This window comes from Orbicella franksi, chromosome 12 (genome assembly GCF_964199315.1).
Source record: "Orbicella franksi chromosome 12, jaOrbFran1.1, whole genome shotgun sequence".
Taxonomy (NCBI): Eukaryota; Metazoa; Cnidaria; class Anthozoa; order Scleractinia; family Merulinidae; genus Orbicella; species Orbicella franksi.
This window is the reverse complement of record NC_138156.1, coordinates 1,608,899-1,626,155: the sequence shown is the minus strand read 5'-3', so window position 1 is coordinate 1,626,155 and position 17,257 is coordinate 1,608,899. Positions and strand designations below refer to the sequence as shown.

General features: G+C 39.8%; 3 protein-coding genes and 1 pseudogene across 6 annotated transcripts in view; 2 read left to right on the top strand and 2 right to left on the bottom strand.

The window, feature by feature from the left end:
• LOC145463181 (regulator of telomere elongation helicase 1-like) overlaps positions 1-1,715 on the bottom strand; it is a 23,782-nt gene extending 22,067 nt beyond the window's left edge. The window contains exon 1 of the mRNA XM_081446904.1: positions 1,603-1,715. Within this exon, the coding sequence (XP_081303030.1) occupies positions 1,603-1,704 (102 nt within the window). The 5' untranslated portion in view covers positions 1,705-1,715. The remainder of the gene's footprint in view (positions 1-1,602) is intronic.
• LOC145463189 (uncharacterized) lies at positions 1,715-7,796 on the top strand. Of its 3 annotated transcripts, none has more exons than XM_081446918.1 (3): positions 1,715-1,938; positions 2,191-2,308; positions 7,730-7,796. In XM_081446918.1, the coding sequence occupies exons 1-3, from the start codon at positions 1,733-1,735 to the stop codon at positions 7,754-7,756; spliced, it is 351 nt and encodes a 116-aa protein (XP_081303044.1). In that variant the 5' UTR covers positions 1,715-1,732; the 3' UTR covers positions 7,757-7,796. The 3 variants fall into 3 exon arrangements, with proteins under 3 accessions (XP_081303044.1, XP_081303042.1, XP_081303043.1); XM_081446916.1 differs by lacking the exon at positions 7,730-7,796 and adding an exon at positions 2,451-4,567; XM_081446917.1 differs by lacking the exon at positions 7,730-7,796 and adding an exon at positions 2,447-4,567.
• On the bottom strand, positions 4,655-8,587 carry LOC145463185 (uncharacterized). Its single transcript, XM_081446912.1, has 3 exons — positions 8,410-8,587; positions 8,123-8,280; positions 4,655-5,686 (listed from the first exon to the last, which is right to left on the bottom strand). Exons 1-3 carry the CDS (start codon positions 8,432-8,434, stop codon positions 4,970-4,972), a joined length of 900 nt encoding a protein of 299 aa, XP_081303038.1. The 5' UTR covers positions 8,435-8,587; the 3' UTR covers positions 4,655-4,969.
• LOC145463186 (putative aldolase class 2 protein CC_1201) lies at positions 7,745-17,257 on the top strand (annotated as a pseudogene). Its single transcript, XR_014041299.1, has 5 exons — positions 7,745-7,775; positions 13,398-13,720; positions 13,815-13,977; positions 15,238-15,482; positions 15,913-17,257. The product of XR_014041299.1 is annotated as a putative aldolase class 2 protein CC_1201 (transcript).

Below are 17,257 nucleotides of genomic sequence, written 5' to 3'. Positions count from 1 at the left end.
AAAATATTCAGGCTTTGAATGGGATTCAAACTAACAACCTATAATATTGTTATATGGCTGGAATTGTTTCCCCAACAGCATGCATTTTCATTGACTACTTTGAAGTCACATGACATCTGTCAACAAGGGAACAGTACACTTAACAGGCACCAATAAAGGCTTTCCCCTTGAGCAAGCTGTAACAATCATGTACTTGCCCAAAAGTTATAAACGCCTGTAATGCCTATAAACCAGCCTGTTCTCTTCAATCATCTGGCCAATTACTCTTACAAGTTCCTGAAGTGAAAACATGTACATACGGTCAAAGATCCTTTTCTTTTTACGCCACGAGACTTTGGAAAGACCTACCTTTTTATATCAAACAGTCTGAGAGCATAGCGATTTTTACAAAGAACCTTAACACATTTCTTTTTTGTAATAGTCTTTAACCTAGTCATAGATTTTAATAATTGCATTGTTTAGTTAGGTTTTTATTCTTTTTAACAATATGCAATTGTAAGCGCATTGAGAATTTTAAATGCACAATAAGAACCTTTTTATTATTATTATTTATTATTATTAAGTCATTCTCACTTTGTGTAGACAATACTAAGGCAAAAACGCTTTAAAAAGTAGGTGTTTTCACACAAAAATGCGGTCAGGGCCTAAGTTTTAAGTGTAGGTAAAGACCCTCTGGGCATGATTGGGGGGAGAGGGGTGCACGATTAACGTAAAAGTGTTCCACTAGAACTTGTAATATACACCTAATTGCAATAACATTGTCATAGAAAAAAGCAAAAAGCCAAATAGGAATTAATTAGGGAAATTTTATATTTCCATTGTTCTTAGATACTGCACATGAATAAAAAATACATTTTTCATTCATGTTATTCATGTACATTATATTTTTCATTCATGTACAGTATCTGAAAGCAATGGAAATTTAAATTTGGCTAATAAATTCCTATTTGGGTTTTTGCTTTTTTGCTTTTTTCTATGACAACGTTATTGCAATTACTGTAAATCCTCAAATTAGCGCCCTAGGTGCTTATTTCAAATTTAGGAGAAGACTGGGGGGCGCTTATTCAAGGGGGCACTGTTAGTACTTAACATGTTCAACATGTTCACCTATGCGTTCATAAACTGAAACAATGTACAAATCTACTGCTACATGACGAAAACTATACATCCTTTGTTGTCTCATTACTTGTCCCCAAAATGGGGGGAGGGGAGGGGAGTGGGACGCTTCTTCGAGGGGGGCACTTATTTTAAATTTCGGCCGATAGGAGGGGTGCTTAATCGAAGGGGGCACTTATTTGAGGAGGGGCGCTAATTCGAGGGTTTATATACACAAGCTTAAGCATATCTTTATGATTACAATCCTTAAGTCGTGTAATGATTGTTATGTGTTGCCAAGATTAGCAGCTCACTGAATTGTTCTCAGTGGTCACTTGATCACGATCTCTACTGAACCGCATAAACTTCTAGTGTACAATAATCTGTGAACTGAAATTATAGTTTATCAAAAGCCACGCTCTTGGATCATTTCCCCTAATTTTCGCTCCTTGCGTGCGCAGGTCAGTCACGTCGACAGATCTATCAGTCGGATGAGTTTTGCCTTACCTCTTGCAAACAATGAATAACTTTCTCCATATAAGAAACTTGACAGTCGTATGGTGGAAAAGGAAAATCAATATCCACACCCCGAATCTGTAACTGGACCATATTTTTACAAAAGAAAATAAATATTTCAATGCGTTATACCAACAGGAATAGGAACAAACTTCCCGCCATCTTTATGCAGCGTCGGTCCGGTCAATGTGTGCAGTCTGGGAACGAACAAGGGTTGGAACAAACGGTGCAAAGACACAGTTTCCCTCCCTACCCCGCCAGATTCCCGACGACAACTTTGCTCGCCACGGGAGTTGGACGTACGCTAGAACATATGAACGTTCTTTGGTATGAAAACATGCCCTTGCTATGATAAGTTAATAAAAATGGTGAATTTTAAGCTCGGTAATGAAATGTGAAGGTGAAATAATCAACATGACACGAGCGTGGGACAAAGAAAAATTCTGAGTCCCCGACAGGAATCGAACCCATGACCTCCCGAACACCGGGCGGGCGCTCTATCCACTGAGCTACGAGAACTCATGGAACTCGTTTCAGTGATCTTCAGTCTCACACCGGTTACTTCTCACTTTTTGCCAGGGGTCCGGAGTGGGTCGGAGCCAATAAGGACAAAAAGAGATTGCGTGATCCCCTTCAGCAGAATAACATAACTTGGCATTTTTGCAGAAGCAAATTGAGATCGATCCAAACTGCAAACGTGAGTTTTAATATTTTGCTTTCGGATCTTAAGATATACCAAGAAGAACTAGTTTTCGTAGGTTAGAGGTCTCACATCAAGACACAAATGGAGCGCATTCACTAAAATGTTACTAAAAAACGTTTCTCGTTTTATAAGGCAGGATCTCTACGAGAAAACCGGGGGAGAACACATTTGGATGAAGGACTTGTCTGTTGCTGGAGAGTCTAGACTCTCATGTGAAAGGCGCACACTCTATCTGGTGCATGTCTCATGGGTCCAAAACTAGAAATGAAAGCTTTCAGTCTATGTTACCTCATGTTGTGCCAAGTTTCCCCAGCTTGTTTTCTCCCCCCACCCTGCCCCACCCAAGCCAAATGTGGGTGCGATATCATACCACTTTTTGTCAAATACCCACACTTTGGCATACTAGATTGATGTGAAAACAGTACCAGTGTCAGATGTATATGTTTTGTATAATTTATGCAAATGATGTGTACTAAAGACATCCATGGTCAAGTGTCGATTGATACCCTCAAACGACACTCAATCAACACTCGATCAACACTCCACCAACTCAGTTGACACTCGATCAACATGTCCGTTGACAGTAGATAGAGTCAACTAATTAAAAAATTTTCAAATATCGATACATGTGAATTGGTTGACGTAGCAAACTGTGAACTGACTGTTGACCGAGATGTCGATGGGGGATGCCTTTAGTTAGCCTGTGAACGCAGACGTATTTCTGGCTGTCGCTTGTCTCCACCGAAAATAACGTCTGCAGACCCGCACCAGGAAACAATTTCTGCGACGTAGGAATTTTAAGCCAATCACAGTTTAGCTCAAGTAGCCCCGGAACTACTGCATGAGGTTTTCACTCCGAGGAGCACTCAAGTTTCATTTTATCATGGAATCTGATTGGCCAAAGAGAAACAAAAGTCATTACGTCACAGAAATCGTTTCCTGGCTTGGGTTCGCAGACATTATTTTCAGCGGAGACAAGCAACAGCCGGAAATACATCTGCGTTCGCAGGCTGGCCTTTAGTATGCATGATTCATTTCTTCCTTTTTTGACTCCTTTATGGGAGGGAGAAATAAAATCATAAAAATCTGTGCTAATTAAGATAAGTTATTCTCATACTCACTAATAATTCACCAAGTTAAAACAAAGAAAATCACAACCGTGAAGGAGGTTTAGACACCCATTCTTAATTAGCATAGATTTTGACAATTTTACTTCTGCGTTTACTCCTTAGTTTTTGTTTCGATTGATAAGACATATCAAACACTCGAGACAGTGTTTCATCGGCTATCCAAACACGTCGAATTTTGCCAAAAATACTCTGCTGCGCGTCATATTTTCAACTCTCTTCTCGGTGTTTGGATATCCCGATGAAACACTGTCTCTCATGTTTGATATATTACTTCAAACACCGTCACAGTCATGATTTCCTTTGTTTAAACTTGATGCATTATTAATGGTTTGGGAAGATTGGATCAAAAGTCTTGGAGACCCAGATCCCAGATTTGCCATCTCATAAATTTGGTGAAGCACAAAACAGACATCCTTAGAATAACATTCTAGTCTTAAAGTGCCTATGAAGTAAAAAAGAATGGTGTTTTCCTTTTTAGAATATCTTTTTTCGTTTTGGAGATATTCAGGTTTTTGTATTAAGAGTGACGACGTCATAGGTAGTTCCACTAAAACAGTTCAACACTCAATCAAGAATATCTCTAGAAATATTAAAGCAGTGTTCTTTAAACTTGGCACCAGAAATGTACATCACAAAAGAAACACAATGACACCCGTCGTGCCGTTGCCATGGCAACAGTTATGCTGCTGGTCCTGTTTTAATTAAAACTAACATTACCAGATTTTATCTTAAACAAGGATCATCCACTCCCAACAATCTAATGGGAAGAGTTAAGACAATATAGGAATCATGTGTGTTCCGAGCAAGACCCTCTGTCCCTTTTCGAAGGGTTGCAAATTGGCATATTTGGTTTTTCACAGAAAGAAACTGGAGCCAAAAGTGTTGCCATGGCAACAACACAGAAGGTGTCATTCTGTTTCTTTTGTGGTGCACATTTGTGGTGCCAAGTTTGAAGAACACTGCTCCAATATTTTTAGAGATATTCTTGATTCAGTGTTTTACTGTTCACGTGGAACCACCTATGACATCATCACTTTGCTCATTTGCATAATACAAAAACGTAAATATCTCTAGAACGAAAAATGATATTCCAAAAAAGGGAAACGCCATTCTTCTTTACTTTGAAAAGCCTTTCAAATAAGCAGCAATTATTTTTTACTTCATAGGCACTTTGAATAGTTATTTTTTAAAGTCAAGTACATTACATACATTTCCTTCAATATCATTTTATTTATTTATCTCGAAAACAAATTTGGAATGATAGACAATCCGCTCAAAACCTTTGAAATATACCAGAATCATAAACACAATACACAATATAATATCCATTAATTTTTAGCAATTCAAGTTCTGGAAAAACTATACAAATATGAACTTATGTACCAATAATGATACTTTTCAACAATAACAAATAAATGAATCGCCAGAAAACTTGTAAACTCAACCATGTGCACGGCATTGGAGTTGATTTGGTGAGAGAGTTTTATTCTGCCATTAGCAAGTTACCATTGTATTCAATTCTTTCTCAGCCCTGAGCTTTTTCTGCTCTCTGTGTCTTCACCTGTTGACAAACTTCTACCACATGCTTGTCGTGGGCCTCAAGCCTTTCTTGCAAAGCTTTCAACTGTGCATTGCGTTTCTCCTCCGATCGTTCCAACTTCTGCTTCAACTTCTCCTGGCAAACTTTACTCTGTTCTTGGACCAGTGCATCCACAAGCTGCCGTGCTTGTTCAACCTTCTGAGACTTGATTTGCAGTCTCTCTTGGAGTAAGCGGATCTGAGCTCGTCGCTTTTCTGCTGTTGTTTCCATCTTCTGCTGTAAACTCATCTCAACTGCCTTGGAGTGCTTCTCGATGCTCTCCTGCAAAGCAGCCAACACTTCTTGAATGCGTTTTTCATGAGCTTGTTGACGCTCCATTTGAGCTTTGCGATGTAATTCAAGATTCTCCTTGGTCAGTGCTTCCTTCTGTTGAATTTTCTCCTCCACCTTTTTAGCATGACATATAATAATCTTCTTCAACTTTTCCTGCACTTCTTTGATGTGTTCATCCTTTGCATGCAGACGGTCAATGAGTGCTTTAATCTGACCTTCCTTGTTCTCCATATGCAAGCACATCTTTTGCTTGAGCTTTTCTTTCACCATTCTGCTTTGCTCTTCTTCTGCCTGCTGTTTGGTCAGCTGGACTTGATTGATGTACTCATTTTTCATTGCAGCCTTGGCCAATAATTCACCTTTACCACTCTGTATTAAGAGGAAACAAATATTATGCTATATTGCTGAAGAGGAATTTTTAGTTGTCATGACTGCAAGGCTGTGGTCAGATCTTAGGTTATCGTGGTGAATTATCTGAATTGTCATGTTGTTATCAAAATGTTTCAAACAGAAACTTTCACAGAGTTTTTTCCAGAGTCTAAAAGTAGAATAGATGAGCTATATTGTAAGAAAAAAGTAACAGTAATCATGCACCTTAATTATGCAGGAAGACAAAATTTTTCAGATGACAGAATGGTCAATTTTTTTATGATTATAAACTAAGTATGGAATACAATTCAAGGCACTGGCAACATCTTGTGCTTTGACATCTCAGTCTCCTGTTCACACAAAACATTTGACTATAAATACAATAGAGCACAATTTTAACACTACTCAACTGAATTAGTATAAAATGTGCAACATAACTACAATCTTGATCAAAAGTAGTTGGGACACTTGAGCTGGATCAGGTATCCCCTATTCCCCCCTAATCAATGCTGGGAAATGTTGACTGATTGTCAATCATCCTTAGTCCATTTTGCTCAGGGCATCTGTTGTGTGCCATCAACGATACATTTACTTGGCTTTTAAGGACGTTCGTGCTAATTGTTACTGCCCATCCTTTCTGCGCACCCAGATTCACATGCCATGTCATGCATCGAGCGCACGCACTAAGTACTAAAATGAACAATGATAGGGCAGATGGCCGTTGCTATAGCTTTGCGTGGATTTAATGATCTTGGACATTCGATGACCCCTACTTTTCTTACCAGAAACAGATTTTATTTGCAATTATCTCCACACTGTCCAAAAATGGACAAAAAAATCAATGTGGGAAATTAAAAAAATTTCAAGATTTCTGTCCAGAGGGCATCGAATCCTGCCATCTTGCAGCTGCAAGGCACGTGAAACTATGGTTGCTAAATGCGAATTTGTTCTTTAAGAAACCTTGTCAGTTGACTAACTTCACTTAATAGGTCCACTTAATTGGCAGAGAACATTTCACATAAAAGATCTAATTGCAGTATTTTTGGACTTACATACACTGTGGCCTTAAGGTGGCTGAACACAGTTTTTGATACCTGTGTTTCATTAACCTTTTTCTCTAAAACCCTTGACCTCTCACTCGCCAAAAATGGCAGCAAGCAAGTTAACAACACAAACTTTGTTTTTGTGATGGTTAAGCTGACATATATGCCATTGCAATGGCAACACGAATAAAGCTAAACAGGCCTTTAAAATTGGTTTTGTTTATTTGTAGAAAATCTAGTCATTAGATTTTCTTTATAATTTGTATGCATCAAGTTTGTAACGATTCTCACAAGTTAACACCATCTTGCTAATAATTCAACAGAGAGATCTTTAATTATCCCTTGTTGAAGGTTTACTGGAATATCTAGAGTTTCCTTTGTTAAAGTTCAATTATTTTCAATACTCCAGTTACTTATTTCCTGAAGTATTTTCTTGCCAAATTTCGTGAAATTCTAGTGAGTGATTCTTGAGAAATAGGCACATTTCTGAGAGTGCAAATTTTCAGTCAACCGCAATTTTTTGACTTACTACACATGCGCTGCATTTAACTGGGTTCTTTCGGTAACAAAGAAAAAGCTGAGAATTACTGAGTTCTTTGCATCTTTATCTTTTCTAATATATATTTGTGATAAAAGACTAAAGCCATCATTACACTGCATTCAATTATAGAGAAAAATAGCTCAGATACTGTGGGTGCTGAGTAGATGAAATGATTGCTCTATTGACGGCATGTTTGTTTTTTTGCAATCCTTGTGTGCACACTGAATTGCATCAGCAAAAGCGCACGCAAAAACTGTGTTCGGCCCACCTTAATTGCTAACGAAGCCCGAGTTTTTTCATATTTAGGTTGTTCTTCCAGGCATGTTCTCTCCAAAACGAAGTTGGTGACCCCCCATTTTTTTGGCCTTTTTGGCAAAAGTGGCAAGTTTAAAAAAAATCTGTATGTGGGAACATTTTGGGCGCACACGTCCTTAATGTGCTTGTTTCATTTTCTTCCAGGAATCCTTCAAGGCCACAGCCCAATAAAGACACTTGGTGTTTGAAGGTAGATATTTTTCTTTTCCACCACTCATTGTTGCAATAGATGTCCCGGGTGTAGGGTCATTTTACAAAATTTTTCTCCCGCTGATGGGAAAATTTAATATGGCAAATGCCTGGGGGTTGCCCGGGGGGATGTTGCAGATTCGAATTGACTAGTACATTAAAGGATGTTTTGTACCTTGCATACATGTAGCTTAATTTTATTTAGTTAATTAAAATAAGCATCTAAATTCACACTATTTGGCTCAGTGTTCAACGAATTAAGCTTAAATTAAACGTAAGCCTATATTAAGCTTGAGAGATTGTCTTGAAAGTTGGTGCACGTTGACCAAGCATAGAACTATATCCTACCGTTCTTCTTTCTTCAGCTGCTTTCATCTTTTCTTCCAATTGCTGCTTGTTCAAACTGTCTTTCCCTCTACGCGGAGTTAATCGTGGCTTCCTAGCATTTTCCACTCCGGGACTAAATACGACTTCGAAGGCAACGCTGTTGCTGGAGCAATTTTCCACTTTGTCACAAAAAGAGTACAGAAATTCAGTGTTAAGAACACGAAGCACAGAGATGTTCAAGGTGCTAAAAGCTTTGAGTAAAACATTTCCAATAAGACAACAGCCTCTCTGAACTGACTTCAGCTTACCTTGACACTCGATAGCAGACGCCATTTTTTAACTATACACAGTGAACAAGTTTTGTGCTAAAAGTTGCTCTTACACCGACAACTTTACTTTGAACGAAAGCCCTGTTTTCTGTATTTGATGAGTAGAAAGAAAAATAATTGTGGTATTAAAGCCGACCAGTTTTAGCTCAACCCTGAAGACACAGTTCAACAGTGCAACTGACGATGGTTTCTGGTCGCTTGTTTCAAATTCCCCCCTTCTCACGTGATCTTGCGGAAGAGATGTGATTGGTGAATATGTCTCGCGTAAAGCGCTAATAAGCACGTGTTATTCACTCTTTGGTGCTCTGCAAGTAAAATATCGTCTCAAAGGGTTAATTGACGAGGAAGATGTGGCGAGGTAAACAACAGAGGCTGTTACGGTAAATAACCTAAAATCGCTCAAATCTAGTGACACTGTAAGCCCTGGGATGTCTTTCGTAAACGTTATTAATGTAGTGGATTAAACTGATTTTTATTTAGAGCTTAAAGTTGTTAAAAAAGTAGTTTTATTCCTATGGAATTCTAAAGTACAAATCTCCTCAACAACTCTCTTTACATTTACCCTGGGTGCCAGAGGAATTTTTTTTCTCAAGGTCCAAGAGCAGCGCCGGGGACGGGAAGAAAACGTTCTCTTGGACCTTGGGGAAAAAACATTTCTCAGGGACTCAGGGTACTTAATATTAAAATTCAAAAGAAAATAAAAGTTGAAAACTGATAAGGTAGAAAAATGTCAAAGTGTCATCTTGTGAAAATTCACAACCAGTTCGGGCATAGCCCAGCGTGAAAACCGTTAAATGTTCGGTTCGCGCGACTGTTTATTCAAAAGTAACGTACGGAAGCTAAGCGCGCCGCGGAAACTAGACGCGCGCGCTGTTTATATGAAATGGAGAACATTGCTTGCTAAGTGCCAAGCCTAAAAATGATTTTCATTTTAAGTTTCATCCATCACTTGAACCGGGGAGAACAATTTATTTCGTTTTGTTCATCCTAAACATTTACTTTACATTTAGTCTGGGTGTCCTATCGGCACTAGTCTAAATTTCGAGCAGTGGTCTGCTCGTGTCGCACGTTATGTCAGCGCACTTACTCACAGCGTAGACAGAGTACATCTCGAACAGGGAGAGGTCTGTTTGGCGACCAGACACGATCAAACATTGTTTGGTGACTAAACATGTTGATGTTGTACTGAGTGGCCAAACGGCATAGAACATGTTTGAACGAACAAAATGTTTTACAATGTTTGGTCAAATGTTTGGCGTCGTTCAAATTTTATTAAACACGACCAAGCACGATCTAACACGATCAATTAAAGTGTCCAAACGGGAAAATGTTTTGTCATCAAACGGTGTTTGATCATGTTTCATCGCAAAACATTTCCCGTTTGGACAGGGTTTAAGCACAAATATTTCGGTGCTTAATCATAATTTTACGAAAAATTATCACGTAAATCAGTTTTTAAAACTAAATTAAACTAGTGAGCAGCATTCAAACAACTTGAAGTTTCTAAAACTGGACATATGAACATATGCTTGACATGTCTAATTATGGGGCCACAGATGTGTGGCTCCAAAAATTAACCATGTCATGCACACATGTGCTACACCTTAGTCACGCCTTGGAAAAGAACTTAACTTGTTTTGTCCACGTTAACCCGTAAATTCACTCTTGTCTTATCTTGTGTCTAAAGACAAGCAAACAGTTATCACTACTGAGTACAACTCCGTCATAGTCGAACGAAACGCGTAGGAGGTAAAACCAGTTTTACAAGCTTCAAGCCGTTCGAGTGCTACTCACTAGTTAGGTTTTGAAAATTATTCAAATTAGGGACCGTTCATTTTTTATGAGGGAGGGGGGGGGGCTGGTGGGATTTGGGAAGCACCATTTAAAAATCGCATGACCCCCCCTCAGCTTACCAATTTTTTCATATGGCCCCCCCTTATAGCGGTCATTTTTTTGGGATGACCCCCCCAAAAAAAAATTGAACAAACAATATTTAGATTTCAACTTTTTTAATATTTCTCTATTATCCCCCTACTTCACGTTATTGTGCTCACTATGAAGACGAATTAGAATCCCTATACTACAAAGAGCTGTTGTTTAAAAAACAAATCAAAAGAAAGAGAAGTCAATTTCGGATCTCCTAGTTATGGCTCGCCCTGAGCGTGTGGCATTTGGCCTCTCATTGGCATCTTCCTCATCTGAATTGATGAATGCAAGAATGACGTCACTTGAGTCATCTTCTCCCCCAGAGTCAATGGCATCACTGTCATACTCATCATTGTCACTTCCATCTGTTTCACTGCTGTCAGCACTTGCCTTGTTGTCATTTTGTGTCAATGTCCTGGCATTTCTCAGTGTTGGTTGGCCAGCTCTGAGAGGACTCTTCTGCTGCAAGCATGAATGTCTTACAATTGCCTTTACTTTCTCACTCTTGCTGCGTTTCAAATGCTGCTTCAGCCCGTGGTGGTTCAAGTACTTGTTTAGCTCTGGAACACGGAGCTTTTTAAGCTTGGTTAGATCTTCGCACAACTCAGTCCAAGGATAATCCTCCTGTGATTTATCTTTTGCGTCCCTACTTAACTTTGCCTTTTCTCCTGCTCTCTTTTTCCTTTTTAATTCCAGCACTTCAAGATGCTGAAGATAATCCACCACAAACTTTGATTTGACAATAAACTTATCTGCAAACAGAGCAACGCTCTCTGGGTGAGATAAAAACCAGCCTGCCACTTCCATGCCCTTTCTTCGCTTGGACCCTTAGCTGCCAGTCATCTGGATCACGCCCTTCTTTTGGGGTCTTCTGGTAGGAGAGGTAGTGGTATTCCGATAGGCAGGAATGGTCAGGAACTGGTTTAGGGTATCTTTCTATGGGTGGTCCAGTCCATTCACAACAAAGAGAACAAATTTCTCCTTCCTTTTCTTGACAGGACAACTTTAGAAACTCCCTGTAGTTCTCCCCCTCCTCATAGTGCTCATTCATAAACTTCTCAATCTTACGGAAGTAACAGTGGCCTGGAACAGAGTCTTTCCTTGCTCCTGCATTATGATACTGAACCAAGTACAGAGTGTTGTGAGAAAACTGGAAATCTGTTGATGTGTTGTGTGAAACACATTGTTACATTTAATTTACAGATGTCTTTATTTGGAAGGTTTTTCCCTCTACTCTAGTGACAGGCATGTATAAATGTTGCCCTGTGCAGGTAGAACAAAAAGCTATGAGTGTTCTCAAATCTTGCAAATAGTGGATTACTTTTTATAAATTTTAGCATACTTGTTATGGTTTAAATTTATCTATGGTTTAAAATTCTTAATTTTCAATGTCTCAAGTTCATTGTCATAATTCAGAACAAAGAGAAATGAAAATCCAATTGGTTTGAAAATTTTAGCCAAAACTAAATTTAAACCATAACATACCCATGAAGGGCTTTTCCAATCGAGAAAAGAGTGCATTACTATATGAGCATCATGAAAGAGGCTCATTCCAAAATGCGCAATAATGGCGAAAGCGACGAGTCGTTTAAGAAAAGGTTTACAGCTGAACGATCCAGGCAGTTTGACATCTTACAAGCAAAAGAAGCAATCTTTCTAAGTGCGGATGGCTGTTCAGAAAGGGCGAGTGAGTTTTCCATGCCAGGGTACCAGTTGAAGCCCAGTGATGGACGAAAACTGAACTTCTCCATCAAAGAGCACAGAGCAATGGTGGAAAAATTGAATGTCATATTGAAAGATGTAAAGGAAGACGATTCCACACTCTTTCAGTCCAATTGGCTTGCTTTGAAGCAGGACGAAGAATTTGCCCACAGTTTTAATGTAAAACAGATCAAATGTATAGAAGCTAAGTTGACGAAGGTCACGCAGGACATGGAAGCACTAGAAAATAAGAAGAGCAATTATAACAGCATATTCAAGGGCATACTCAAACAGCACATCAACAAAAGGAGAAGGAAAAAAGAAAACCGCAGAAAGTCAAATGAAAGAAAGAGAAAGCGGACTGAAAACAACGTCCAACGAGTTTATGGAATCTGTGTTGGAAACCTGCTAGGAAATGATTTTCCAAAATGCCTTGTGTACCCTCCTAGAACGGCCGTCCCGGAAGAGTGTATTAAAGTTGTGGATGTTGCCACGTCGTTATTTAGAAGAGATGGGCCATACATCGCACAGCTCTTGGAAGGGAATTATTTCACCAATGCTGCAAGAAGCAGAATCACCACAAACCTTGAGCAGGAAGTCAGAGATTATGTTTACACCTTCATGTACCCTGAAGAGTACACTCTGACGGAAAGCATTGCTGCTTCTTGCAGCATTGGTGAAAGAGACTCCCATAGCAGCACAAGAGGCAACGAAGAACTCGACGACAGCGAAGATGAAGATGAGTGCCAGTGAAAGTTGTATTCGAAAATAAGTGTTAAATACTTCTTTTCAGTAGCTACAAATGCTTTTTGTCGCCAAACGTTGTTTTAAAGCAGAAGGAGAGTTTGTAATAAATTTGTATCCTGCCTTCTATGTTTATTCTATAGCAATTTTTTTGATATTCAAACATTATGCCATTTTAAAGTTTTACTAAAATATTTCACATGACCCCCCCTTTTCCCTTATTTTTTTGGGATGGCCCCCCCTCGAAAGCCATTTTTTTTCGCATGCCCCCCCCCAAATCCCACCAGCCCCCCCTACCTTATAAAAAATGAACGGTCCCTTATCCAAAAGAAAAATCGCTTAGTCACGTGAAAATCCCACCGGAGATTGGGATTGTTTGTATTTTAATAGAATTAAAGAAAAGTTGTTCCCCGGAAAGTTAATGATTTTTCTTTTCAGAAAACCTCACTGAGGTGAAAAATAAGTGCTACCAAGCCTTGTGCTTGGTAGACTTTTTCTGAATATGTGATCATTCCACGTGGGCCACGCCCTTGTCACCTATATATGAATAAGCCTATCTGATACTATCTTATGGTTCTCTGTCTTGTTAGGTTAAGCAGCTGAACAAAGATTATGGCTGCGGGGATACGTTTCCTTTCTAAACCTTCTGAATCAAGTCAGGACAAATTTTATCAGCGTGTCAAGTCGGGTTATCCCGCCATACCGGCACAGCAGCACTGCTTCAAAAGTGCTTCCAGCTAAGGAGGAGGCGAGGCTGGAAAATTGGCGGCGGCGAGTTGATTTAGCAGCCTCCTATCGTATCTTTGAAAGACTCAGTCTACATGAAGGAGTATGCAATCATTTGAGTATGATGGCTCCAGCGGCTAGTGGCGAAGGGCAAGTGATGCTCCTCGTGCCCTATGGATTGCACTGGAGTGAGGTACAAGAAATTTTCAACATTATTCCGACACCCAAGCAATAGTAATTTTCGTTATTTATGTTGCTCTACCGTATATTTCCGACTGTCGTTTCAGGTTAAAGCGTCATCATTTGTTGGCCTGAACGAGAAGCGTGAAATGGTTGAAGGGAAAGGTGAAGTGGAAACATCTGCCTCTACTATTCACACGGGAGTTCATCAAGCTCGACCAGACGCGGTGTGTGCGTTTCACCTGCACCCGCCATATTCTACAGCCATAGGTACTGCTGGAATTTTGTTAATTTGTAGCAGGAGCCATAACCGATTATGGCTCCTGTTTGTAGCCCTTTTTTCCCCTCTCTCTGCGAGTGTCCGCTGAAGCTCTGCTATATCTAAATATATCCAGCTAGTTTTTTGCTGTGTAATGGAAAAGCTGTTAATCTTCAACATATGTGAAATTTAAAGTGGAGTAATGTACAGCTCATGTAAAAGAAGCATCAGTCGGAACACAACTTGGTCAGCGATATATATAAGCTTACAGCGGAACATACCTAAATTCGACACTGTCTTACTTCACTCAAACTGGAGCAGCTTACGACGAAAATACTTAAGCAAAATTCCAACAGACGTAAACGCGTTGAGTTGTGGGGCAAAAACATCATGTGAAACATTTCGGGAATTTCGGCCCCCGCGCGACATCCGCAAAAATCCTCGCAGCATGTACGCGCGTGTGCCGCAGGTGATGGCGCAATTTGTTCTAAAAATAGAATTATTGTCCCATATCATGGGGACAACCCCAATACTTGAAATGGCGCGCGCTTACAGTCTCCGTCCCTGATTATGGCTCCTGTTTGTAGCCCTTTTTTCCCCTCTCTCTGCGAGTGTCCGCTGAAGACTCTCTCTTAGTTGGAAACTGTTGGAAACTTTCTTCAGAGTTTGTTGGAATTAAATCGATTTCCGAGGGGTTAAAGAGAGAATTTTTGAGGAAATAAAGGTTTTGTCGTGCATAATCTAAATATTGGATTGCAGTCTGAACGAAGATAAATTGGCAGGGCTGAAGAGTAGTAAACAAAAGCATCGTTGATATTGTATAAAGGTCAAGTCTGCAAACGAGCCAAGTGGCCCATCAGGCCTGAGCTTATCCCGCGGGTTTCTGTAGCATGAAATGACTAGGAGTATTTCTTCTCCCCCTGGATGGGATGCTAGTCTATCGCAGGGTTACCCCCAGTATTAAGCTCGCCGGTACCCATTTATACAACTGGGTGAAGAAAGGCACTGTGAGAGTAAAGTGTCTTGCCCAAGAACACAACACAATGTCCCCGGTCAGGGCTCGAACCCGGACCGCTTGATCTGGAGTCGAGCGCACTAACCATGAAGCCACCGCGTCCTTTACCAGTCATGAGGCCACTGGGTCCTTCACTATTCATGATTCACTATGTACTCCAGGTAGCACCTGTTAAAGAAAACAGGTGTTTGCTCCATGTTAGCAGCCTTTCTATGTGCATTCTCAATCTGGTTTAGAAACGTTTCTTTAATTTCAGGAAGCTTGAAAAATCCCAAACTTGGAATGTACCACCAGAACTCTTGTCTATTTTATAACCGCATCGCCTACGACCGAGATTACAGCGGGCTCAGCACAGATGATGAAGAAGGCATGCGCATAGCAAAGCAACTTGGAGACAAGTCAGTGTTGTTCATGTGTAATCATGGGATACTGGTGGTAGCACCCAATGCTGCTAGAGCATTTGATGATGTGTATTACTTAGAGCGTGCTAGCATGACACAGGTAAGACACTTGTGGACTTCTATTCAAGAGGGGCTACATTGGGGCTTGTTATCGAAATTAAACTGATGTTAGGCATTGTTCATGAAACGTACCAGGGTTGGGGATGGACGAGTAAGATACTGCAAAATATCAGCAAAGTGAGAAAATCGAGAGGGGTTGAACCCCGGAGTTGAACAATCCCTTATGGATTTGTGGCAAGATGCACAATTTCAACTTCATCGAAATCTAAATTTATATATTTTCTAACTCTTCCCTGACGGGGAGATGCCGACTATACTGCCGTGGAGGCATCGTGCCAGGCTTAAGACATCTCTGAATTTTCTTTTTTGAAGTTTCCTTTGCTTGTATTCAAGGTATAAATGAGTGTAACCCAATTGTTAACATACAGTTCGATGCAGTGGGACTGAACTTAGTTTCCACCTTTTCACAGGTTCTCGCCATGTCGACGGGAAAAGAACTGTTTGAATTACCAGACGACCTTGCCAGGCTATCACACCAACAGCTAGACGGCCCTGGCGAAAGAGAAAAGTTTTACAATGCTCATTTTGAAAGCATAAAAAGAATTCTCGCAAAAGAGTGTCCGGACTATATGGAATGAACTGTTTGGAAGTGTAAACTTGAGCGATCATTTGGGATCAACCCAGTTCTACAACTAAGATCCAGAAATACTCAGCAATGTGCATCAACTCATCATGACAAACAAAGTCTTATAGAGTCAACGCAGTTTCTTTTAATAATCGATATTTCTGTATAATCTTAATTTTTCGAAAATTTAAGGTGGCTCTGAACCCCATGTACAGAATGTTTTTAAACTTTGCCGAAAGTTGCGTCTTATCATGCTTATCAAAAGTTGATGATATAAAAAAATGTCATCATGCCGTTTTTGAATTATAAGCCCCTAGAGCAGTAATTAAGGGTGTTTTTAGGAGGTCGTACTGTTGCTATGGTACCCTATTGTACCACGAAAATGATAACAACGTGTTCACCAATGATTGGGCAGTTTTTTGACACCATGATTATAGCATCAAGTGATAGAGTGGTTATAACGACCCATCCAAATATAAGTGCTGCAAACTCTTTTGAGCCACCTTAAATTTAGCCGAGCCTAAAAGCGGAGCTTCTGGGCCGGGTTGTTCACAGCCCGATTAAGCTAACCCAGGATAAGCGAGAATTTTGATTTGAGTTTTGTAACTTTGCGGTTGGGTTTTCTGTTTATATTGCTTGGCCTGAGTTCTGTTTTGAGTTTGAATAATCTCAAACAACCCAACACAAAAGCAGTGAAAAGCATTTGTAGACAAGAAAAATTAATACTTCGGTTACCTTTTAATCCTGGGTTAACGTTAACCGGGTTCGGAACAACCTAGCACTCAAATCGCAGTAAAAAAAAAAATGTTCACAATTCTCAAGTCTAATGAAACTGTAATCATTCCAAAAATAGTTATTTTGAAATCTCGCATACTCTATGACCTCGATCGACAGCCTAGTAAAAATCAGAAATTTACAAAAGAAACGGTTAATTCTTCCTCGTACGAAAAGTTCAAGAAAATTTTAAAACGGCTCTTTTTGGAGTCATTCCAAACGGCTCTTTTCAGAGCCACCACAAAAAGTCTTGGTCTTCGTTTGCTTTGATTCTTTTGTCATTGTTTTGTTGATGAAAATGCTATACATCTCGTGCATTTCCACGATACACATTTAAACAGAATAACTTATTTTCCTGAGTACTTTTGCCCGAATCATCAGCGCTTCACCCGAAAAATGAAAAAAAAAATCTGAAA